General features: G+C 39.9%; 1 protein-coding gene across 3 annotated transcripts in view; it reads right to left on the bottom strand.

Annotated features, from left to right (window-relative positions):
- ide (insulin-degrading enzyme) overlaps positions 1–25,700 on the bottom strand; it is a 29,961-nt gene that overhangs the window by 2,398 nt on the left and 1,863 nt on the right. For 2 of the 3 annotated variants that reach the window (XM_030442392.1, XM_030442394.1), the window contains 22 exons: positions 24,874–25,081; positions 23,384–23,553; positions 22,159–22,281; positions 20,878–20,990; positions 20,542–20,704; positions 20,374–20,466; positions 20,158–20,249; positions 19,544–19,624; positions 19,068–19,171; positions 17,115–17,217; positions 16,878–17,000; positions 16,341–16,423; positions 15,286–15,430; positions 12,172–12,282; positions 11,805–11,925; positions 10,763–10,854; positions 8,767–8,878; positions 6,417–6,584; positions 5,657–5,929; positions 3,905–3,966; positions 1,033–1,105; positions 882–949 (listed from right to left, as the gene is read on the bottom strand). In XM_030442392.1, the coding sequence (XP_030298252.1) occupies positions 882–949; positions 1,033–1,105; positions 3,905–3,966; positions 5,657–5,929; positions 6,417–6,584; positions 8,767–8,878; positions 10,763–10,854; positions 11,805–11,925; positions 12,172–12,282; positions 15,286–15,430; positions 16,341–16,423; positions 16,878–17,000; positions 17,115–17,217; positions 19,068–19,171; positions 19,544–19,624; positions 20,158–20,249; positions 20,374–20,466; positions 20,542–20,704; positions 20,878–20,990; positions 22,159–22,281; positions 23,384–23,553; positions 24,874–25,081 (2,681 nt within the window). Of the gene's footprint in view, positions 1–881; positions 950–1,032; positions 1,106–3,904; positions 3,967–5,656; positions 5,930–6,416; positions 6,585–8,766; positions 8,879–10,762; positions 10,855–11,804; positions 11,926–12,171; positions 12,283–14,498; positions 14,644–15,285; positions 15,431–16,340; positions 16,424–16,877; positions 17,001–17,114; positions 17,218–19,067; positions 19,172–19,543; positions 19,625–20,157; positions 20,250–20,373; positions 20,467–20,541; positions 20,705–20,877; positions 20,991–22,158; positions 22,282–23,383; positions 23,554–24,873; positions 25,082–25,700 lie in introns of all 3 variants that reach the window. The other variant, XM_030442393.1, reaches the window with a different exon arrangement.

Genomic DNA, 25,700 nt, shown 5'->3' with positions numbered 1-25,700 from the left:
AAAGGAGCTTCATTCACATTGTTTCCATGGTAACCAGTTAAGGTAGCCTGCAAACTCTTTGATAAACACCTACAATGTGTTCACTCTGTATCAACAACAGCAGCTGCTCAATATTTTTCATTTTATTTTCTCTGAGAATGAACTAACTTTTTTCACAGCTTGATATTTTCTCAGTTTGGCTTCTGCAATGTGGCCACTGACAACAAAATGTCTGCACCACTGAACTGTGTCGTCAAACAATACTGATACAGCATTACATATGGATCCTGAATATTTAAAATAGTTTCAATGGTCATTTTTCCACAGTATAGATATACACACTGCAGCAGTGCCCACATAGCCCCGCCTCTTCTCTCTCTTCTGAATGTGGTTTGAGGTAAATTACCTTAAATGCTGTTTAACACACAAAAAGACTTTTTTATTTAACTTTTAATAAAAATTTCAAATGTTATCACTTTGGACTGTGATGCGCATGGACACAACATTAACGGCATATCTTGAAATATCTTCAAATAGCTAGCAAACAGCTTCTACATATAGTTAACAATATGTAGAACTTAGCACATCACAAGACTTATCCTGTAAATTTCATTGTTTGGTATGAAGACAGTAAATCTCTTCTACCCACATAAGTGCAGTATTGAAATATAATATGTAAAATCTTCTTTAACATAGAATTCTGTACAGAGAAAGACTCAAAGTATTTCCCCCTTTCCTTTTGTGTAGAGCAGTTTACTGTTGTGTAAACACAGATGTGCTGTGTGCAGTTCGGTTGAAAATGTCATATTACAAAAACTTGAGTAAGGCGAATGTGTCCCACTAGCTGGGAGAGTGGTTGGGTTAATGAATGTAGGAGTATAATGAGAGAACATGACGATTACCTGTGGCAGGGAGGGAGCAGGGGCCAGGTTGACATCATTCTGAGCAGGGAACTCGCCCACTATTGGACCTGGTGAACACATACAGTGACGCACAGGTCAGCCTGACACTGAATGAGGCCCATGAAACCGACACATGAATATGGATACTCACAGGAGTCCATCTCTCTAGACAGCACATGCACGGACACCTTGTGTCTCTTCGGGGCTTCAACTGTCAGCCGATCCTGCAGGGAGACAGACAGGTGGGTGATGCATGGAGGGCGACAGTGAACATCGTTACAAACAGCAGTATTATTATAGCTACGATCTGGAGTTTCATTAAAAAAATGTTTAAATGCCTGGACGTAGTTTTGAGGGAGAAGGACACATAATTCCATAAAAAAAAAAAGTCACTGTGACTCATCACTGGGTTGGCCTCGATGACCGTGTGTTTCTCACAGAGAGTCTGGGATAAGTTGTGACAGCCCTGTGGAGATTTAGCCACAGTCGGGCCTCATCACTGTCTCTGGATGGAGGATTATATTAGACTGAAGATTTGGCTCGTCTGCAGTCAGACAGCGTCGACCCGAGCGACCAAAAATGAAAAAAAAAGAAAGAAAGAAAGAAAATGCTTGTGCGATTGCAGCTGATATGACATTAGAAATGCATTAGGTTTATTCTGCATGGGGCCTGTAATGGTTTCTGCTAGGCTGAGATAATGCCAATTCTTTCAGACGCTATGTGTCTTTGGCCCTTTATCCCCCTCGAAACAGGCTGGCTGGCTGTCATTACGGCTGCTGATATGCTGCGAGCGTCCTGTGTCAGTGTCACCTCCACAGCTATGAATAGAAGCAGGAGGAGATGAAAGCTGGGAGGGCAGACTGTATCCACTAAAACCATGTGTGTCCAGACACACGCCCGCACACACACACACACACACACACACTTCACAGATTTTTGGTGCCGTGACATTTTGTTGAAAGTTCTGTAAATAGCTTGCGTTCTCAACTGAGATCCCCATTATTTAAAATACATTACACTATACACAATTAATGCTTCAACTAGTGATAAATAAAAAAAATAACTAATCATTGCTCCTTCATGGAGTGGTTGCCTCATGAAGACAGCATTGTGACCTCAATGTGCTTATATAAAAGTTTATTTAATTGTATTCTGGAGCTGTCGATCTTCATAAGGTGATGGAGTCACCCAGCTGTAATGCATCTGCAGTCAGGAGGTGTTCAATGTCCTTCTTTTCAGTACAAACCTTAGCTTTTAAGCTAATATGGGTCTTTATAAAGTCCTTAAACTTACGTGACAACAGAGCAGCTATTAAATGGACCTCGTGTTTGGACTGTTTTCTCGTGCCATTTCCAAGGTCAAGGATGAACTTTGACCCCCAAGTGGCTGTCACACAATGCAGGTCAACTACCATTTCTTTGTTAAATAAGTATAATATATCATATAATAATACAATATAATAAGTAAATAATAATGCCAACTAAAAATCTTGTGATGATCAAATTGTTAACGCTGTTAATGTCAAAAAGTCAAGACATTTCTCAATGAAAGTGATGTGAACAGTGTCTTAAAAGTTCAGTTCAGGTCACGCCACTGTACAAAGGCATGAGATATTAAAAGGGAAACTTGGCCTGCTTTCAACCAGATTTGTGTCATTACAATGTGTGTAGTATATGCTAATGAACAATGGTAAAATTCCCCCCATGTTGCCTGCACACACAGCTTCCTGCTTAGTCTTTCACTGGCCCCGGGGCTTTAGTTCCAACTACAGACTGTACATCAAGAGAGGGGTGGCCAACATATTTAAAAAAATATTTTCCTACTGCATAAAGAGTCCATTTTTCCAGCGGTGAATACTTATTTAACAATAGAATGTAACTAAATCATTATATAGCTGTGGATATTACATTTATCAGTAGACAGTTCAAATGTGCATTCAACAACGATTAAAAGCCCTCTGAAAAATGTCATGACTCCTGCATGTCATAAAAAGTGGGCTTATTGTTGTGATTTATGCATCTGCCTCATAATGGCACCTCTGCTGTCGATACAGCATTAACAAGAGCTGTAAAGTACCAGAATTATGATCAAATGAGTCATCATTCAAGGCTGCTCAAACAGAACTGTGGCTGAACTAAATTCATACAGGGAGTCATTTTAGAAAAATCTAACGATTATTTCCATATTAAATGATGAGCTAGCATTCTTAAAGCTTAGATTTGTTTGGTGTTACCAGTTTTAATATCCAGTCAGTACAACATGTGAAGATTAAAATATCTGATCTCCTAATTAAAACAAACAAAAAAAAGCTCCATCATCCTGTGTCTCTGTACAGAGTCTGAATGCATCTGTTAATGTTACTTACAATTTGGAGAAAATATATATTCATTTAAATAAAAATGAATACAATAGCTCACCCTGTCAAATGTATATATTTAAAGCCTGGAACTAGAAGATGAATCAAGGCCATACACATCTGATGAGCAGTGCAGGACAGGACATCCCATAAACTACTACAAATGATTCCTTTCCAGTGACTTTCAACTACCAGACACTACATGGCCTGACTTGTAATGATTTTCTTTTCCCCCCCCCCTCTACAACGCAGCATGTCAGAAAGAGAACTCACTATTGCTTAATGGTAAATGTAAACGAGTTCCAGTGGCAGCAGTAGCCAACTAGCTGACATGGCTTTTGTGTGTGCAGTTAAGAGTTCCATTTAGAAATGTCGCCTTTGCACAATAGGATTGTGGGTAGTCTAGTGCTTCTCCGTGACATCACTGATAACAAAGTTTTTCTTATACCTAGGTTGTCTTCATAAAGACTTGTAGCTTCTACAGTAGAATATACCATTGTTTCATGATCTCATAGCTCATTGTAAGTCTGTCTTGGATGGTTTTCAACATAATGGCTAATAGTCGACATCCTTCATTCAGAATATGAACAAGATTTTCACTTCAGGAATCTCACGGTGGAGCCCTATTAAAAAGAGGAACCATATGACATAAAGTTGTACTACTTACTCTGTAGAACTGCATTATGTTTTCTTTAGTCAACGTCTTCAGGTAGGCCACTTCAATGTTATCTGTAATACAAACCATTAACATTAGTACTGCAGTGCTCAAAGCCCAAGAAGAGCATTTCAAAGAGGGGCTGGCCTGCACAAAATGTACATCTTAACCCTGATAGTGTTGTGTTAAAGGGATTTAAAGGGAAATTACAGCATTCTAAAACCTGGACCATTATGTTTACATGTTTTGATTTGTCAATGATTCCTACTGACCAAAGGTTTTTTTAATCACTCAATGTTACAACCACTAAAGGCCTTTGCTACTCCAAGTATCAGACAGCATTACAGAAACAATTCATACAGAGACGGGCATTTTTGGGCAAGATCCTTCCAGGAACCAGAAACAATAGGTCTTGTTCTAGGAGTAGTCTCACTAAAAAGTAATCTAAACTAAAAATCTTACGTGTGGTGAGTTGTCGTTACAGGAGGGCGATGGTGAAAACGTGAGTCATAGTTGAAGAAAAGAGTTTGTGGAGTTTACCTTGAATTGCCAGCAAGAATTTATTTCCAAATTCATGGCTGAATATTTAACTGCTTTTGACTATAGATGAGGCAACAACTGTGACAACTCACCCTGCAAACGTCTGAGTCACTTTTACTTCTTTGTTTCAGGTAACAAAAAGGTAACTCTCTGTAAGAATCCTTCCCATTATGTTGTCAGACACTTAGAATAACAACCCCAGCCTGTCAGTGGCAAAAAACTTGAAGTATACTTAATTTGACTGTCAGCATTGCCCCAAAGGATTACGGTGCCACCACTGAGGCAGTGTAACAGCTGTCAGGGGAGGTGATCCACTGGACTGATTTAAAAACTCAGTTGTAAGAAATTAATATTTACACACTAAAATATGTAAATATCACCTTTAAGTTACTAGCAACTGTTGTCCAAACTGTATCAATCATTTCCACTGCTGGCAGCAAGCAGTTTCAGTTCATGTCTTAAATGCTTTACACCAGTGATTCATCAGAGTCAATTTTCAAAAGTTCTTATTGGTGGATAACACAACTGAAAGCACAGAGAGTTAAAAAGAAACTGTTACGCAAGAGTGTTCAATTGCTGATATCTGAGGTTGAGCTACCAAATATGAATACCAAATTACACCATATTTAATAAGCATCTTTTTGCACAGAATGTCACCAACAATAACCGAATCAAGCAAAGAGAAACAATTAACTAACAGCAGCTGTGTGGCACAGTTAGCCCATGGAGCAGACTGTGTGTAAGTACTGACTAATGGTGTGTGTTGTATGTTATTCTGTGCCCTTGGTGTTGAGCACGTTAGCTGCTTGCTCTCCCGACTCCCCTCCTCCACTAACGCTGCTAGTATCAGTAATCACCACCACTCCCTTGGCAGCCTTTCAGTGTTGCCATCACTCTCTCTGGGCTTTAGGCAGATTACCAGTGAATCAGGCCCATTACAATCCATTATGGCACTCAGGAGAGTGCTGCAAAAGAGAGGTGTGCTACAGCTGCAGATTATTTCAGGCTTTAATTGATCCAAATTTGTGCAGCTCTAAGCAACATCCTGCTCACCTCTGGGACTGAACGAAATATTGATAACTCTCAAGAAGTCCTATTTGACTTTAACACAAGCTGTTTATAATAGCTGGCAGATCAGAAAGGGTTCTGGAATATATTTACTATATTTACTACACATAATTAGGAGTTAGCAGTGAGGTGAAGAGGACAGTTTGGAGGCCTCACCTCTGTCGAAATTATACTGCTGAGAGATGATCTCTCCCCAGTACTTGGCACACTCAGCAGACAGCTTCTTGGGCTTGTCCAGGCGGCGGATGGCAAGCGCCTGGATGTGTTTCTGGAAGGCTTCCTCATTCATCTCCTCTACAGCCTTCTCCATGGTGCAGAGGAAAGCCTCCACTCGACTCTCGAGGTAGTGAGGCGCCTTCTCCGACTGGATGATGAAGCGCAGGCCTTGCACTCCATTGGCCCGCCGGGGCCCACTGAACACAATGTAGCCTGGGGGGTTTGGAGAGAGGAAGACATGTGACGGATCAGGACACAGGACAGACAGGGAACCTTACCTTTACAATAATAAACTCCTTCACTTCAGATTTTTATGTGGTTTCAAAAACATTTTTCTTCTTCTACTCTGTAATTAATCTTAAGTAAGGCAATATTATTAGAGCACTACTTCCAAGGAAATGGGCTTCAGAGACTCGGTCACTTCATTCCACAAGTTATTAAACATCATCTTGGCTGACAGTGCCTTAGAAACATCTCTTTCTGGTCTTTATAAAGTAGAGTCTAACTACTACATTCAAATTAAATCTGCATAACACTCCTTAACAATGGGCCAAATCCCAAGATAAATATTCACCACTTAGTGCAAAACATAAATACAACTACCGGAGTTTAGGCTTAATATAGAGAATATTGAAAACAGTGTTGGAAGATGGTCCACACAATGTGTTCTACATCCTCTGTTTGTGTTTAGTGGGCATACCCAGCTGTTCTTTGGTTCTCAGTGTGTTGAAGCATGGCTCAGAAATTATCTGACAGAACAGCTCCAGCAGCATGTTGTCGTGGGTGGTCTGCATGTCTGTCTGATAGTAGATCTCAATGCCGCAGTTGTTGTGTACCTCGTTCCTCTGCTGGTAAACATACCAGCCACCTGAGAGGGACAGAACAATGTTTGTATGATTTACAGTACATAAAACAAACAAAGTATATATATTCCCCTGGATGTGCAAGCAGAGAGAAAAGTCTGAGCTCCTGACCTGGGCCTGGAAAAATATTAAAGACTAAAAGCAATAACACAACTGAGGAAGCAGACATGCATTATGAATATATGGAACAAGTAATGCAAGCCAGAATGATAACATAAGCATTTACATTTATTGTCGATGTGTGTGCAGATTTCATTTGGATTACAAAGCCTGTAAAAGCTGAAAGGTTCTGTCAAATATGACAGGTCTGTACCGAGATATGATGGCAAAGACCAGCTGAGGTAGTTTCACTTCTCATATTATAGAAAGAGGTTTTGCAGCAATGGAAAGCGGAAAATTAATGTGTTTTTTAAACATTAAAGCATGTAAACAATTTCTAGTGGACACCTTGAATAAAAGTATGAACCTGAAAAGTATAATTTGTTTATTTACCGAAAATCCACCACTTCTGATGTATAAGCATAGAACTGAATTTCCCCGACCTTGCTGTACACCTCTATATAATCCACTTTCAATGATGAAATCTGTATGCACAATCCGGTGTTTCAAAAACATCAACGCTGCCTAAGTACCGGCTGCTGAAAAACTGGTGAGCGATTCTTATTCCTAAGCACTTTGCTTAAGGCATGGACATACAGTGAAACAGGAAAGTTCACACAGAGGACAGCGGTGACACTCTCCAGAAAGGCGGAGACATCCCGCTGGATGCCAACATTGTGATTTTTTTGCTGAGTGGTTCCAATTTGGTCTCCTCTTGCCTTTCGTCTGTGCTTTAAATTCTCTTTGGCACAGAACATCGAGAGGAGCCATCCATTGTAGCAGATAGAAAACTGGATCCTGTTTAGCTCAGCTTCAGTTTGTTTGAGTCCATTGTGATCAAGCTCAGTTTGAGTGGAGGACAGGTTGAGGCTGGGTAATGCAGGCACCTTTATGTACATGCTGACGGGGCTCTTTGGCTCCACGCTCAGGGACTGTCATGTCCACAATCCTCAAAATCTCACCTGGCATTAATCTCGGCACAACAGAAGTTTTATTAAATTTAAATAAAAAGAAACTTTTTTAGGCAGATAAGCTCCTTGATTAATCACAGCCCTAATGAGAAGTGTGCACATTGTGTATTTTGTTCTGTCCCAGCACGTTAAACCTCAGGCTGACAGTGTGGTATTAGCTAGCTTTCAGTCAACTCAGAACAACCGTGACAGATTAAATACCGCAGACTTAGAGATGGAAATGCATTTTTTCTTACACAATGGCTAATTGCACATTTTACGGCTTTAATGCCCAATTCATCATTTTTGCCCATATGAATGACAGGTAAGCCAGTTTTTCAGGTTATACAGAAACAACAACTTTGGCTGTAGATGTAGTTGTTTTTCAGTGTGCCTTCTTGTATTAAAGAGCTTGTCAGTCAATTTGAGAGTAATTGCAGGCAATGAAAATAGTCTATTATTCTGATTGCATATGGATACCATGGTGCTTTTAACAAAGCCGAATGAGTAACTGGACAGATTTATGTGAAGTATCCGCTCTAAAGCTTTCAGCTATGAGAATAATAACGTGTTTCTTGGATAGCCTGTCAGCCAGTCAGTCACGCTGCAAGCAAAAATTGTGTTTACATCCTTTTACGTCCTCCTGCAGCGATCCTGCTCTATGTCTGACTGACAGTCTGGAGCCAGGCCTGGAAAATCCCTCGATGAGACACAGGATGTCTCCAGGTGGCCGTGTGCAGCTCTGGTTTTCCTCTCCACATCATTCGACCCCGCTAATGTAATCAAAAAGGCAGCGCAGGTGCTTTGCTTGGCGTGTGTGCGTTTGTCTTCGAGCTGATGGGAAGGTGTGTACATATTTTGCCCAGTGACGTCCATTTCCACTGAGTGACTATTATGTTCCTCAGTGGGAAATGATGCTGAATTTTAATCAGGTCCAAACAAACGCAACACGGCGTCACTGATGACGAGGGCAAGAGCGCTGGGCATGGACTCTCCTGCATGGTTGCTGTGGAGACGGACATGACTGGCAAATGATGATTAAGAGTGCTTAACTGCAGTGCGTGCGTGAATGCGTGTGTGCGCGCGCGTGTGTGTGTGTGTGTTTGAGCGCGTGTGTGTGTGTGTGTGTAGGTCCTACCATCTGGAACCTGAACTTCTCTGTAGCGAATCAGTTGGCTCGGGAGGAGGGGCTTTGTGTGAGCGTGCTCGATGAGCGTGTCCTCCAACATTTGTATCATGCCAAGAGCAGACTAGAGAGATGACAGACAGAAAACATTTGAGTCTACGAAAACAGTATTTATAAAGGAGAATTCTACTCTCAGAAAAAGACTAGATACTTCTGACATTTTGCTTTCTGCAGGACATTATTATTTACTTATTTTCCGTTATCCACACTTTCCCACAACCTGGCTCCTATTCCAGTTAGTAATTTTCTCTGTACATTACCCAGAATTGCTTCTGACATTCCCCACCATGCTGCATTAGCTGCTGGTTCAACCCCCGCAGAAGTAAGTTATCTTGACAATGGACAATTTTCACCCTCAAGGTGGATTGCAAATTGATGCTACACTTGGGTAGGCATTGCTTTCTCAACCTTAACCTATAAATTACAGTCAACCTAACTTCAGATGCCATATTCACCGTGTATTTTCCCCCTTCATTAACTTGTCTCTCAGATAGTTTTGCAGACCTCACAGTGGATACTTTTCAGTATTCGCTTTTTTTTTTCTTTTTTTTTTTCTAAATCAGCTGAAAATAGTTCTGTGGGTTATCCTGAGCAGAAAAAAGTCTCAGTAGCAGATTTATCCCAGAAACTCTAAGATAAAACCAGAACCACCAGGGCTTAAATTTTGGAAACCTGTTTTTTTTTCTCATTTTGATTAATGAGAAATTCACCGAGTGGTAAAAATAAATATCAACCATCCAACTTCACTGCAGTTTGTAGACTCAGCAGTGTCACAGCCATAGATGTTATAAATCCATTTGGAATATGTGGGGTTAGTATGCAGGAAGACTGCTTAGAAGGGATTAAAAGTTTTCTGGGTCAGACTCTAACACTGGCTTCAATTAACCATCTGAAAAAGTGGGATTTCTGTAGAATTATGTTTCATTATTTAAATAAAAGGGAGAGAAACCATATGGTAATAGTTTTAGCTATCTTGTTACAAAATGAAAACCTATGGCTTTTAAAAATCAATGTTTTATAGTCAAAACACCATTGAAAGCAGAAGAAAGAAGATACATTTATTGTTTAACCTCCTTAACTTCATTATTTTGAATCTGATGTCTCAAATACAACAAGTAGGGACAGGTGCAAGAAAAGACTGGAAAGGTTATGTAATGCTCCAAAAACACCTGTTTGGAATATTCCACAGGTAAAGACGTTCACTGGAAACTTGGGCTACAAATTCTAAGCAATTTCTTAAAATCAACAGAAAGCTGCCTGAAAAACGATTATCGGTAGATTATCAACATAATTGATAACGTTTGATGCAAAATCAGAGCAGGCTACATTAGGAGTTAAATGATCAGATAAAGTAAGGCGAAAGGCTCTGTGGTCCAAAAGCAAGGATGCAGTCAGGTTTATTACTACATGGGCTCAACAAAACTTCATATAGCTGCTGTTGGTAAATACAGGTTGTTTGCAAATTGCATTCTGTTTTCATAAGTTTAACACAGAATCCAAACTTTTTGTCGGGGTTGTCTAAGACTTTTCTACCAAACTACTTGGTCAGTTCTTGCAGAGCAAGACTGCAGCTCCATGATGGCAAAATGGATCATTGCTCCCGCTAGTGACTCCTATTCTCTCTCCACCAGACTGTGATGCTGTAATCATTACATGGTGTAAGGCAGCTGCTGCGACAGCTCAGACAGCATATAAAGTGTGACTTTATCGCAGGATCTCATAAGAGCTTTTTGACAATAATCCTCTGTGATACCATCGGAGTGACAGATAATGGCTGGAGGTGAATCAAAAGTTGTCAGAGAATAAAAAAGGTGAAATATTCACTGAGAAAGAGGTATCAACATATTTGACAAAACTTAGAGCAAGTTCAAGTGATAGCTGCACTATTGTGGGTACAGCTAACCAAATTCAAACTCCCTCATCTGGCAATAAAAACAGTGTGACAAACCTCTTTGGTGATGTTGCCATGAAGAAGGACTTCAATATGTAACCGTGACAACAGCTGAGGTATGAAGGCCTTGAGGCGTGGGAGAGTTACATCTGGAATACAGATCACAGACAACAGCAATCAATCACAGAGCAATTTCCAGAGCTGTGATCAGGAGTGAATCAGTTAAGAACAGCAGAATAACTGCCGTTTCATCGTTCAGTATTCCTGTCACGAACAAGACAACAGTGGTCGTACGGTAGACAATAGTGCAAGCCTGGTAAAACACACTTACACATTCAGTTACACACACATAAGAATCAAGTCTGTCTCGATGGGCCTGCCAATCTAAATTCAAGCAACGTCTGACCCAGATTCAAGCATAAGCCACTACAGGGACATACACAAAATTTATTTAAATGATTGTTTGTCCGCAGCAACACCAACACCAACATAAACCCACACACACACGGAAAGAAGGGGCTGAAAGTGTCTCATAGACCGCAGACAGGGGACAGCAGGGGGGTAAGGGCACTGATAAGGGAGCAAGCAGTGGTAATTGGAGGCCCCAGTGACTGGGCTGCAGGCTTCGACCCTGCAGGTTAATTGAGTCTCATGTGAATCAGAGGATTGTCTGTGTAAGCCCCGTGGTAAAAAAAAGAAATAACAATCTGCCCTTCAGGTTCAAGACTGGCACTGCAGCAAGGAAAGACTGCAGCTAGGGAGGCATCTGCTTAAGGACAGCCTCAGCATTCAAATGAGGATTTAAAGAGGAAAACACAAGAGCAGAAGAGACCTTAAGTGAGAAAGAGTAGCCCGTTGTTGACTCTAAGCCAAACTCCTTAAAACTTTAACCCAGCAACTTGTGCCTATGAAACTGCGGAATAGTGACATTTCTTACAGCAGTATGTTTTGTAACTAGCTACATCTCCCAAGCTTGACAATGCATTTACTCTGTAGTTCAGTGAACTCAGTTTGGCTCACAGTAGAAAGGCTACCAAGCATAAGGGCAGGGACTCTAGAAGTAACTTAAGAGAGTGAGAGATAGGGAGCAGTGTCTCACCATCCAGCGCCTCTCTGAGCTCATCTTTGGTCCAGGCAACCTCAGTCATTAGCAGACGGAGGTAGTACATGGCGTGCTGGTGAGGCTGCTCGGCTCTGAAGTTATTCAAAGACCTCATGTACTGCAGGGAGAGAGAAGTCAGTTCAACTTCAACACTGGAACTGTTACTTTAAAAAAGTATTACTGTATGTCAGAACTACTGTAGAGCAGGAATATGTGTGTAACTTTACTGCTCTTATGTAGGTGAGGTGATTATGAGGTGAGTTAAAGGGTTAAAGCTCTGCTGCACAAAATGCATCATGTAATTTGTTCGATAGATCGTGACTCATAACTTTGTGCAGATGATGGAGTTGCAGTCAGAGCTTACCGCCTCTTTGATGATGTCGAAGCGCTTCTCATCTATCTCAAAGGTGGCCATCTTCTCGATGATTTTCTTCAGCAGGATGTGCTGTTTGTCATTGTAACCTTTAACAGACAGCTGCAGAAGACAGTGACAGAGCACAGGTGGCACATCATCAACAAACAGAAAGATCACATCGTTGTTTCATTTGTTGATTTGAAGGTTCTGACCTTTTTATTTATAATATGTGACTCAGTACTGTAATTACTGGCTGACCAAATGCTTGTCAAGTACAGGCCATCCCACCCACGCTTAGGATGAGTCATCGTCACGACAACAAATGTCACAATATATGCAACAGCACCACTATATTTGCCTGAAATGTTTATGACTAAAAAGGGGGGGGGAATAGAAAAGATTCCCATTGACCAAAAGGTTAAAAAGAAAACAAAAGGCTGATCTATAACAGGAAAAATCACTTAAACATCTCCTGCTGTGCAAACATTTCACTGTGTTCTCTCAGGGTGTCAGAGGCAGACCCAAGTGGTTGATGATATGGTTTTTTGATGCAAATGAGCATTTTAAAAATGGAAACGAACAGTCAAGGTTATTTAAAGCCTCCACTTTGCAATGTCATCCACTCCTTATGGCCCTTCATGATTCAGCAAAACCTCCAGCTACATGGCTACACTCTCACACTCATCCTATTCCTCCCCAAACGATGTCGCCAGGTCCCTGTGATGACACGCGTTAAAAGTAATCTCCCCTAACATCATTAACCTTGACAAACACCCGGCCAGCCGCACCTATACTGCTGACTCAGATCAATTTCATACAGGCCATCACACAGCTACACGGACAGTGTGTTGATTGACTGTCTCTAAGGACACAGCAGAGTCACGATTTCACTGGTGAGAGAAAGCTAATGAATGCAGGTTAGTAGGTCATGTGATAGAGGGTGCAGAGTTTTAGCGCAGGTGTGAAAAAGCTGGAAAGGACAGCGAAGAACACAACCACCGCAAACCAGTTTCATTCAGATGTAGGTTGGGTTAAATCTTTGAGACACACAACGCAGTTGAGAAAAGCGCTGCTTTCATAAATTGGGGAAACAAAGATGAGTTGCTCCTTCCCATTTTCATCAAAAAGACTTATTAGTTTATTAGAATCAGCAGAATTTGGCCTAATATGTTAGAATCTGCATCAATTGACTTTATTCTTCTTGTCCTATGCTTTTTGATATAAGAACTGTATGAGACAGAGACAATGAAGCCAGAGAATAGCAGCCAAAAGGCCGAAAAGTAATTATACAGAGCAACTAAATCATGCAATGTAGTCCATTATTCTCCACACACACACGTAACTATTTTGGTCCCACATGCACCTGAAAATCTGTTAAGTGCAACTAAAAATTCTCATTAGTAGCATTGGTGTGGCTGATATTCAGCAGGTGAATTTTAAAAATGAATACAAATATTTCAACACCCACTGGGCATGTAGAACAAATGTTATCTAATAAACATACTTTCCATAAATTATTATGTCATATTTTGCCAGCTCCTGGCTTTCAAACTTTTATATCAATTTCTGTTTTTTTATGACAACCCAAATAATACTTGAGGTTGATTTATTCAGTATCAGCACTTTGTAACTTTATCTTAACAATTAAGATTAGCACACTTTCTTGTTGTACATGCTGTTATTTAACTGATTAAAAATGTTTATCTGCACCTTATTCCTTTTTACAATCATTTACATTTTAATTTAATTTCTTAACTTAATATGTATTATTAGACACACCTATATTTTGTGCTGGTGCAATGTAAACACATCATTGCAACCATAACATCAGTCAGAAGTCATGTTACCACAAATTAATTTTGGAAGTGAATCTGTGATATCAGTTCAGTTCATTGTACACTGAAGGTCTACACAGAATTTTAAATGTGTCTACTGTACAAACATGAGGGCCTAAAATGAAAACCCATGTAAATTTGATTGATTTACTCAAAAACTTCTGACCAAGGTTTAATCTTTGAGATTTTAAGGCAAAACGAAAAAACAAAATGGAAAATCTGAACACCTTTCCTCTTTGATGAAATCTAACAAAAAGAATCCCTCAAAACACAAGTATTTGAGAGGAATGTACTCCTTTAAGTGGCACATTAAGTTAGTGTCTACAGAAGCAAGCTGAGACTTCCGATAATCCTTCAGATTGGACAAACAGGACACACAGCACATCACTTAATCAAATGGAGCGTAGAAAACCAAGCCATTTCCACACTCTGCCAAAGCCTCAAAGTGGACCCTTCACTGGCACCCCCCACTTCCCTTCAGACTTCAAACGGCTTACTTACGAGGATGGCATTCATCCCCGAGGCTATGCCATACACCAGCCCGGCCAGGCGGGCTGCATATGTATACTCTCTTAAATCATCCTTCAGTAACCTGAGAAACAAGTAGGTCATGTTGCAGTGGAGGGGATCTGCGTATAGGTAGCGACTAATGGAAGAAATGGGGGGGGGACAAAAAGAAAAAAATACATGTTTGTTGGGAATGAGGGGCAGTCAAAATAAAAAAAAATAAAAAAACACAAGACAATGCAAGTTTGAGAAGACTGATAAGAAGAGTATGTATATGCAGCCTCAAGACCAGCTTTTAGACAGCTTTATTCTTGGAAAGACTCGTGCCATCACCGTCTTCACCTGATGTGAAGTACAGGTGTGCGTTTAACACTAATACGGAGAGGAATGACGATGACTCGATGTGCCTGACAACATAAAATAAGCACATTAGGTATTGTTTTCGCAGTAGCTGGGTGAGTATAGAGGGAAAAGGGACTGATAAAGAATGAAGAGGAAGATGCAGGTGGAACAGAGGCTAGACCAGCCAGGTCTGGGTCGGAAGATTTTTTGCCAAAACTTCCCTTTTTTTTTTAAAAAAAAACTGTGAGGGTGGGGATAAAGTCAAATTGTCAACTCTTTTGACAGTACAAACCTTCCATTCTGCCCATACAGATGGCTTAAAATTACCTGTCAACCCAGGCCTGGCTGAGCCACAGTAGCCACATCTGAGGATGATAAAAAGGTCTGGGATGTAAAAGTTTGGGATGCAGCATGAGGGCGATGGGGAGTGAATACTTACATACATCCCATAGACGGTATTTTGGAGGTCATAGTTCAACCCAGCTAGCTCGGCTGCATATGCATACTCGTTGAGGGAGTCCTTGAGGAGCTCCAGGTATAAATATGCCATGTTACAATGCAATGGGTCCACATAAGCAAACGGGCTGTAGAGAAAATGGCAGTCATCAAACACAGCATAGAAACAGAGTGTAGAGATATGGGTCTCTACATCATAGGAGCTGAAAGGACTACCAGTATCATACTGTACATGATACACACTAAATAACAATTCATTTTAGGTACTAGAGCTGTAACCGCCGAGATGTTCACCACAAACAATCAAATACCGGACGTTTGGTATCTGACATGTTTATTACAACCTTCCAATAGAGTTGAATTATAGTCCCACCCAGAATTATCTGTGTGTGCTTAAGTTGTTGACTAAATCAACTGTCCCAGTCTGTCACAGCTTATATAGTCGTATCTTCTGTGTGACATACACTTGAAAAGCCTCCAAAGTTCTTATGGCCTCCTAGTAAATTATAGCAACACTGGAACAAACAAGCAGGTGCTCGTTTTTTTTTCCATCTTTGGATTATTTTGATGTTTGCAACTGTGAACATATTCCTAAGAAAATCCTGTGTTGGAGTCTGTACCAAACAAACATGTGTTCTTACAACTGGAGAAAGATTTGTATGATGTGTGGACCAGGGTGTCTATTCAGCACTACAGTGCTTGGCAGAATTGCAGTTGTATAAAGTTTTGATGAATTGTTCAGCCCTGGAAATGCCTTATAAAAAGATCAAATGTTCAGCTTCCAGTAGATCTAGAATATAGTGTTATCTAAGAGGCCATAGTTTTGAGATTTGCTTTTTTCCTACATTCCTATTCTGGCCTTCATCTGAGAGGTGAGAGAGGTCTATTCTGATCTGGTCTGGTCTGACTTGATATGCTGCTGGCGTTGTAAAGTTAAGCTGCTGTTCATGAAAAATTAATTTCCTTCAGCTCCTTTTATTGATTTACTGAGTAGGATCATGTGTCTAAAGAACCAGTGGTTCAGAGCTAGTTACGCACCTGAAGAACTCAAAGTTCAGGCATGCCTTGGGCAGGAAGAACTTATCATCCTGCTTGAACCACACCTTGCTCATAGCAGTGTCCTGGAAGAAATGAACACACAGGCAGCTTTTATTGTCATTTCATTAGAAGTCAATTCTGCACAAAGATAGTCGTTTGCAGTCCCTGGAAATGCCAACAGAGGCACACTTCAGCTATACACCACAAGCAGCTAATGTTCAACATAAATTAAACAACTTTACTTTGATATCAGATTAGCATATGTTCTTTTAACAATAAGGCAGAAAAGGCACAGAGGCTTTTATTCAGTCTTTCCTTCAGAGAACAGAACATGTGCACTTTTGTTAACGGCACAGTGCCTCTGATCGTAACACAATGGTAACAAGAGTACTAAATGCTTTATGTCTCAGTCACAATACCTTATATGAAAGCATAACAGAAGTTTTCGACAATATGCATGGAGGGATTGTCCAGTGCAGTTGGTAAATGAAGAGTGAAAATACTTTGATGATAGAGCTGCACAGCAAAAACACTTGCCTTGATTGAAGTGGGGACTGATGGAGAGTCTTTCTCAAGAGGGTAGATCTCAAAGTTGGTCGGGATGAACTCATTTTTCATGGGTAACTTGAACTTGCCGTTCACATCTGCACTGGCCCATTTCTGAAACACAGGAGTACAGTGAGCAAGCGGTGCATTTCATCACAAAGCAGAAAAAAAGGACTACTGATGTGTTGCATGTCATTTGAGTGGATCACTGTGACTGCAGTGATTCACCTCAATTGTCTCGTCACTGATGGCCTCCTGTTTGTACTGTGTGCCGTACCACTCTTCTGTCTTGTCGGTTTGCCCTTCAAATGACTTTGACACCACTGCAACTCTGGAGAAAAAAAAATGACCGTCACATCACATGAATACATTACAAAACTTCTCTGTCAGAACTGATTAGGTACTCTGAGTCTGTAACCACAGGACAAGATGAAATATGAGTGCTTTTCTATTAGCATTGGATCACATTTGAGGCAGCGGAGATCCATCAACATGTCTGCCTTCTAACCAATGAGCCATGTTTAGAATTCCTATGCATGGCCAGACTGCTGCATTTAGAGTGCAATTTACTGGTCCCTTAACACTTATTAAATCACAGTGTCAGGTAGGTTCCTGTTTGTTGAAAAAACAACTAGAACTCAGTGTAAGAACAATGTGTATGACTGAAGTTTCTAGGCCTTCAATGATGCAAACCCACTTGCTATGACTTCACTTACTGAAGACTGATACGCAAGGAAACACAGTTGTGAATTCAAAGTAACTTTGGCAAATCCCCAAGGTTAAATAGCCACTTCAGTAAAGGAAGAGACTGGCATGCAGACTGCGCGGGTCAGCCAATGAGGGCATGCAATCTCATCTTTGGTAAGCATTAAGGGATGGACCAGTTAGAAGTCTGCACTTTGCTTGACACAAGTAGCATCCCATAAAATGAGTGAGTGTTAAAGATACACTAAGTAAGACCTCGAAGGTGGGCTGAAACAGAGAAGATTGTGCTATTCCCCCTCAGAAGTCAGATAATTCTCACATAGTAGATTATGAATTGCATATAAACAGTCAAACAGAAATAGCCTCATTCTACTGACATTGCTGAACCTCTTCAACTTAACAAATGACATCAATTAAGCTATAAGGTTTACCAATATCATTTAAGCTAATCACCTAGGGTGACAACAGACAATATTAAGGCCCATAACTCTACTTTAACACAAAATAGTATCTGACAGGCCAATATCGTTATACAACATGGGACATGTATAACGAGCTAGAAAACATTTCATATTGGCCAAGTTGTTTAAACAAAAATCCTGTGAGACTACTAGCATTCCAATGCAGACAGCAAAACTTTATAATGTATTCCTGAGCACACACATCCCTCTCCTGGTATTACAAACTGAACCTCTGAGGCTACAGAGATAATCAAATCTGTGAAATTGTCTGGCATTTTTTTTCCAAGGCACAAAATTGAAAGTCATTTCATTCAAATATCAAAAGCAGACCAACAGAACTTTGTCGCAATGGCAAACAACAAAAATGATTTATTATCTGATTTTATCATCATCATCATCATCATCATCATCATCATCCTCTTCTTCCTCCTCCTCCTCCTCCTCCTCCTCATCATCATCCTCCTCATCCTCTTATTATCTATCACAGATGCCAGTTATACAGATGCAGCAAACCCCCTGAGGATCTATTGTGTTGTGCACAAATACACACATTACAGCCTAGTCCACACATACACAGGTTAAGTTTTAAAACAAAAACAATCTCAATCCAGACAAGCCTGTTATGACCATGTCAGAAATAATCTTCGTCCGTACCAACACACCTGAAAACACATTCATTAATACCCTTGGTATGCTTGTGCCAGTGTAAGTGCAGATTGTATATTCTGGTTGGTTGCATTTTTACAGAAAATGCTATGAATTATTTTTACTTAAGACGTAAACACTAAAAACGAAGTTTCTGAATATCTTCACCATGGTAGTTTCCTAAGAGGCCCCTCTTATTGACCTAAAACGCTGTTGACACGTGTACGAATTTATTAAATTTATTAAATTTATTATTTACTGTCTTAGTCTAATGCTAGCGTTTTCTGTTATACTCAGAAATATAAATAGATAAAAAGATTGATATGGCACGTGCATGGATGACATCAGAGACTGACATTCTCACACTGACCTCACATGTTCTGGTCTCAACTTATCCAGCACCATCTCGATCAGATCTGGCCTGAAGTCCTCCAAAAGGTACTCTGCTGCTAGAACCTCTTCAAGAGGGTAGTACTGAATCACACAGAGCAGGAAGCTGTTAGAATCATTCTGTACATTTGTGGCAAAGGCCAAATAAATAAAATCTTGACTGCCACTTGAGTGGACTGACATATCAGTTTTCAGGCTTTGATTGTTATTTTAAACTGTTGATGATAAGAAAATAAGCAGTATGTACTTAAGACATTGAGGCTGGCTGCGACAGACAAACATTATCTGTGGAACATGACTTCCTAATTTTCTAACTGTGCCTCTGCAAAATCTCAATTCCCTCAATACAGAATCAACAGCAGCAGAAGGTAGCCTGATGACGACAGCAGGCAGAGACACAATGAGCTGCACCGTGTCTCCCTGGAAACAACCTTTGCAGATGGAGGGGGGACCTACGTGTAATAAACCAGCAACTTTAGAGGTGTAGCCACGGGGTCGCTCCTTGTCCTTGAACCTGAAGGCCACTTTGTTTAAATCCTACAGAGAGAGAGAGACAGGTGGATCCAATTAACACATGGACATACATTTACAGCCAGACTCTAGAGAGTGAAACTTCCCAAAATTCAATACACATGGCGCGCAGGTGGTCGAGTGGTTAGAGCGCATGCCATAAAACGCAGCCGACCCTGGTTCGATTCCAGCCGGAGGTCCTTTGCTGCATGTCACCTCCCCCTCTTTCTCCCATGTTTCCTCTCTGTCTACTGCTAAAAAAAAGGTGTCTATGCCACAAAAAATCTTAAAAAAATAAAAATAAAAAAATTCAATACACATGTTATTCTAATCCATTAGAGAAATTGTTTTTGTAAATTTTAGATGGTAGCATAGAATATAAATACTCTCCAGCTTCATTTGACTTGGCTACTTTCAGCAAAAAAGACTGTCAAAATAATGTGCAGGTTTAAACCCATCAGTCTATTCTGTCAGAGTTACTCTATTAGTTCATTCACTAACCAGGAATATGTAGGTCACATTTTTCCTGCCCCTCTGGCTGACAACACAACATTTATTACCTTGCACTCATCAAACACCCATTCCTGCGGTCCCTCAGTGCGCAGTGTCTGGATGTACTGGAACATGTGGAAGATGATGTCCTCAACGTGCACTGCAGTGACACACGTTTTCATTTAATTTCCTCACACATACACAAATCTGACCACAGCGGGGAGTAATCACATGCAAAGCACATTAGCAGATGGTGAATGAACTCCAGTACATGTTCTACTTACGAAGGCCCTCCTCGGTCAGGTCCACATTGATGATGAAGAACATGAATCCTTTGGCTCCTTCTTTTTGCCCTCCAACAAGTGTGTTGACCCAGCCTTAAAAATAATAAACGTTATACATATACTTAAAGCTTGTTTTTCACTTTATGGGGGCTTCACTTTATGTCCTACCTTTAGATTTTAGCTCAGATAACAAACTTCCAGGTCCCTCGTGACCAATCAAATGTCCCAGATAATGTCCTGGGTTAGATTTGTAGTACTTCTGCAGGTCCGGGATGGGGAAAGTTACATACAGGTTCCTGATGTCTTTAATGGGCACAACTTTGTAGAATTGCTGTGAGAGAACAAAACAGACAAAAAGAAATTGTTGTTACTTGTTAAATAATTACATATAACAAATAAATTAATAAATTGCATCTCATTAAAAAACTGGCTTATGATTTTATACTGCTGTAAAAGTGTACGATGAGGTGTGAGAAATGCAGGTAAGATAAGTAACTGGCTCACCCTGAGGTGTTCTTCCTGGAATGGATGCTCAGGAAATTCTGGGATAGGCACATTCTTGTTCTCCACTTCTCCAAATAGCTTCACCACCATGGAGGTCAACTCATCTAATGATTCTGTAAGTAAAGAGAAAAAAAAAAAAAAAAAGTTTATAAATGTATTGCAAAATCAGCTTAGACTCACTTTAAAGTTATTACACAAGAAGTTGTTCATATGAGTACTAAGACAACCAAATGAACTTAAGTGTTTAACTCATTATAATAACTGGACCTCTACACTCAACTAGTAAACTGTAAACCAACTAAACCAATCAACTTTAATCACTGATGAATACTTTTCAGTATGCACACCACTGTTCAATTCCCATGCTGTTTTGACCAATAAATACAGAAGAAAGCTCACTTTACATTTAGCATAACTGACCAATTGAGAGTCACTTGGAATCAATGATCATGTAAGGATGTGCTTGTGAGCAGTTCTGTCAGAACTAGTACAATTCAAGGCTTGGCACAATATACAATTCAGCCTACTTTAATAAGACCTTTACAAAGAAACACTGTATACAAGAGGGTTGACAAAATTATTCACTTAAATAACTTTAACATAAAAATAAATATTGGTGGTAAATGGCACCCTAACATCAATAAAATTGTAAGATATTGGTTTTAAAACCAATAAAAACCATAAAAATGTAAGCCCATCTTTCACAAACCCACCTGGATTTATTTTAACAAATGTAATATTTGCTTCAGTTTATTGGGAAATTGTAACTGTCCTTTAAGACAAACACTCTTATGGTTGGAAAAACAGGAAGACAGTGCTGGTCTTGCCACAAAGGAAGCAGAGGTCTGTCACAATGACATAGCATCACAAAGGTTCAAAGAAGTAAAAGGCCAATTGTAAGATTTATTTTTCTTTAATCAATGAAATCAATTAACTCCACCATGTTAGCAAAACTAAAGACAAACAGGCCAAGGGAAAAAGGGGAGGTGGAGGTCATACTGACTAACCTTTCAGAAAATCCCAATCAGAAATACAATGAAGCTACACTGTCTTCACAATTACACCAAAGGTAAAGCATCACAAATTATTTGATCTGTTGACGTTTTATGTAATAACGTATACAAATAACTTGAAACACAATGTTTTAGACTCTGTACACCGAGTCACACATGACTTGCATTGTCTGTTCCTGTTTGTTATCTTGAGAAATTGACAGTAAAAAGGGGTTTGACAAGTTGCGTAAATATTTTGAGCCCACATTTGTGAGAGCTTAACTCTTACCTCTTCCCAACACACAGAGTCCCATGAGGTTGGAGGAGTAGTATGTAGAGTGAAACTGCAGGAGCTCCTGACGGATGTCAATCCCATCTTTAGACGGCCGGGTCTCAAGGGTCAATTTGTTACCTTTAAGAGAAATAAAACACAAGTTGTGAAGAAGTGCTTTTTTCTTTCTGTTTTTGAAAATATATATAATTCTACAACTTCTCCATGAAAAGAGTACAAATTTCATGATCAATCTTTGTAATTGCATTTGGACAGTGAATATTAATTTTAAACAAGCAATGTGGTTTGTTTGGGAGCCAAAGGAAAAATACATCAGCATGGACTTTGAGAAAACAAACTATTAAACTTTGTGAGTCTAACACAATATGCCCATTTTTATAAAATCAGTTTATAATGGCTCAGAAACAGTAGCCAGTCAGATATATGAACAATCTGCATACTGCCATATCTAAAATACCAGTGCTGCTTACATTGTGCACTTCTGAGGTGTGTGAAGAGCCAGTTACCAAGGTTTGTTGAGACTTAGACAGAATAACAAAGCATCAATCCTCAGAAGATTATGTTGGTCTGCTAACAGGTCATGACTTTCAGGTCTGTCTGATCCTCTTCTATTCTTAACTGGAATAACGATTATACAATTCAAGACTGCCATCAGGTGGCTATTTTGAGCTTGGAGCTGGTCCAAGTCTATGTCACTCTGATCTGGGAATTCACTGGCACAGAGAACAAACTCCCTTGATGCTGTGAGATACTCTCCTCCATAACATGTACATCAGTTGAGAGAATCTTGATAGTTAGGAGTCATAAATTGTTAAAAACATCACAAACATCACAAATCATTACTTTTATCTATAGCACTATAGAACATTATCCTTTTGCTTGAAAATGCAGATAAAGCAGGGAACTTATTCTGCCTAATATCTCATAATATTCAATATGATGAAGTCACCGTCACAGTCCGTAATATTTAAATTTCTGTTGTTCAAAATAGATGTCTTTAAACGCTGTGCAATTTGACTAATATGCAATTTGACCAACAGACTTGCCCAAAATGGACATGATCAGATTGTCTCCCTTATACAGGGCCTTCTGTTTGAATATCTAGTGGGTTATTATGCTTGTTATTCCAGTGGTGTTCAGTGTTCTTCCACACCATGAGAGACAGATGGAGGCAGAAAGTCAGAATGGATAACAGCATCAGTGGCATCTGGAGATTTTCTACCTGTTCCAAATTTACTGAAGGGGTGGTTCGGGTTGCCAGTCGCCTTCTCCAGCTGAAACAGCCTCCAGGCATCATTCATCAGGTTCTTCTCGTGCTCAGAATCTACAGCATTCACCTCCCGGTCCTTACAGCTCTCATCAAATAATGGGCACAGGAAGAATTGGGCAAACCTACAGATATTCAAGGAACAACAGTATAGGTCACTATGCATAATAAAACTACCTACATGGCAGTGTAATTTTCAATATTTTAAGATTTTTGCCCTTTCAGTTCTGGGTTAAAAGCAGGTTTTGTGTGTGCAGGACCATTTGTACACACACAAAAGGAGCCATGATGAAAACCATTTGCATATGTTCAAAGTGAGAGCAACTGCCATGCAAATAAGGAAATAACAAGACACAACATTTGAATGTTTTCAAAGCTATGCCCAAGGTCAGGCATTGAACCAGTTTAAAAAAAAAAAATCCCCCCTGTCACAGCAACTGGTTCTTTAGACCAATAAAGTGCTACTGCCAAACTGTCACACCTTGACCCTTTGTACTGAAATGTTATTATAATATGAGGGACAACAAAATGGTGGGTCGAGAAAAAGTCTAAGCTATTTGATTATAAATCGGCAAATGTGCTAATTTCTGAGAAAGTGATATAGAAATACATTGATTCTAATTATTACAGCAAGAGTATGGTTAAGTTAATAGGGCCAGCGAATGACACACACGATATGCTCAGACATGCTGCTCTTCTACTTTCAAAGAGGCAACATCATCAATATTTCAACACACTCTGCACTGTCACTACAGTCCAGATGGCCTTCACAATTCACCGGCGCAGGGGAACAATTAGCCTATGACACATAAACAGGTGCTTGCTAGACTATCATTCATTTATAAGTAGGTAAGCTCATCTCAATAGGTTCTGACCCTGCCCGACTGTCCTCTCCAAACTAGCACATCTGACACGTGAGCAGAGCCCCCTGCAATGATGAAGACAACAGTCTCACCCTGTGCTTGGGGGGGAGACTCTGCTGGTGGCTACAGAAAAGCACAATGAAGCTGCATCTGGTAACCAAAGACGGACAGACAACGAGCTGGCAGCTCACTTGGATTAACACCTGGACTCCCAAGGGGAACACTGTATATGGATAACCAAACAACCACTTAAGAAGAGAGATGACATGCAGTATTTCTTCATTTATCAAAGATATCTTGAGCCTATGACAAAGGCTCAAAGTTTTAACAGCTGGGGTGTATTAAAGATTAAAATATCAGAGACTAGTTGAATGAATATGACTATGATGAATATGCCTGTTCAGTAGTTAATGTCAGGCCATTTCAACCAAGTCATATAAGAGTGAACATAAATGAATACAGCCAAGCACACCCAAAAGACAAACAAGAAATACAGGAAACACCAAAGATGTACCTGAGATATGAGACAAACTACTATTAGTACAGAGCAAAATGAATCCCATTAAATGAATAGGAAAGTACCTATCTAATGCTCCTTGCAAGTGCTCATGGGACACGTCGAAGTAATAGTTGGTATGCTCTCCGCTGGTGAAGGCATTGGAGCTGCCTGCGTGCTCACTGAGAAACTGGCTGTACTCATTCTCCTTGGGGTACTTCTTTGTTCCTAGGAACAGCATGTGCTCACAAAAGTGTGCCAGGCCCGAGATGTTCCCCGGGTCCGATAATGATCCTGTGAATTTAAGAAAAATAGCCACAAAAAGTCAATTGATCAAGCTGCAGCTAACAGATCAATTCACAGATACGACATTTGCACTTTTCAGTGTCTACAAGATTGATTCGCCAGACTGGGGAGGAAAGCAAAAAGTGAAGAAAGGGTAAATAATCCCAGACAGCGTCTACATTTATAAAACACAGAATTTCATAGTTAACGTGTTAGTTAAGCAATGGTTTTAATCAACACACAAAAACTGTATCTTAACAATAATATTCAAATAATTAAAAGCAAGCTGGAAAAGCTTCTACAGTTAATGACTTCGTCAAGACTTTTTTGTGATACTAATTTGCCCTCATTTTCACTTTCTCTGCAGTTCAGCCTCTTTCTGAGTCACTTCATGGATAAAATTTGATTTGCCCTCACAAAACTTGGTAATGCTTTTTATGATAACTTCCTTATCTACAGTGAATGTAATCGACTACTGTTTAATCAAGTCACAACAAGCCAGGTTGTACGGTTGTCAAAAGTATTAACACTTCGATACTTATTCAATGCTTTTGTTTAAAATGATATGATCCCATTTTAATAGCATTGAAAATACCAAAGCTATAAAAAAACCTTTCTACAAAAGGAT

This window comes from Sparus aurata, chromosome 15, assembly GCF_900880675.1.
Source record: "Sparus aurata chromosome 15, fSpaAur1.1, whole genome shotgun sequence".
Lineage (NCBI taxonomy): Eukaryota > Metazoa > Chordata > Actinopteri > Spariformes > Sparidae > Sparus > Sparus aurata.
Note: the sequence above shows the minus strand (reverse complement) of the source record. Positions and strands in the feature narration are given on the sequence as shown.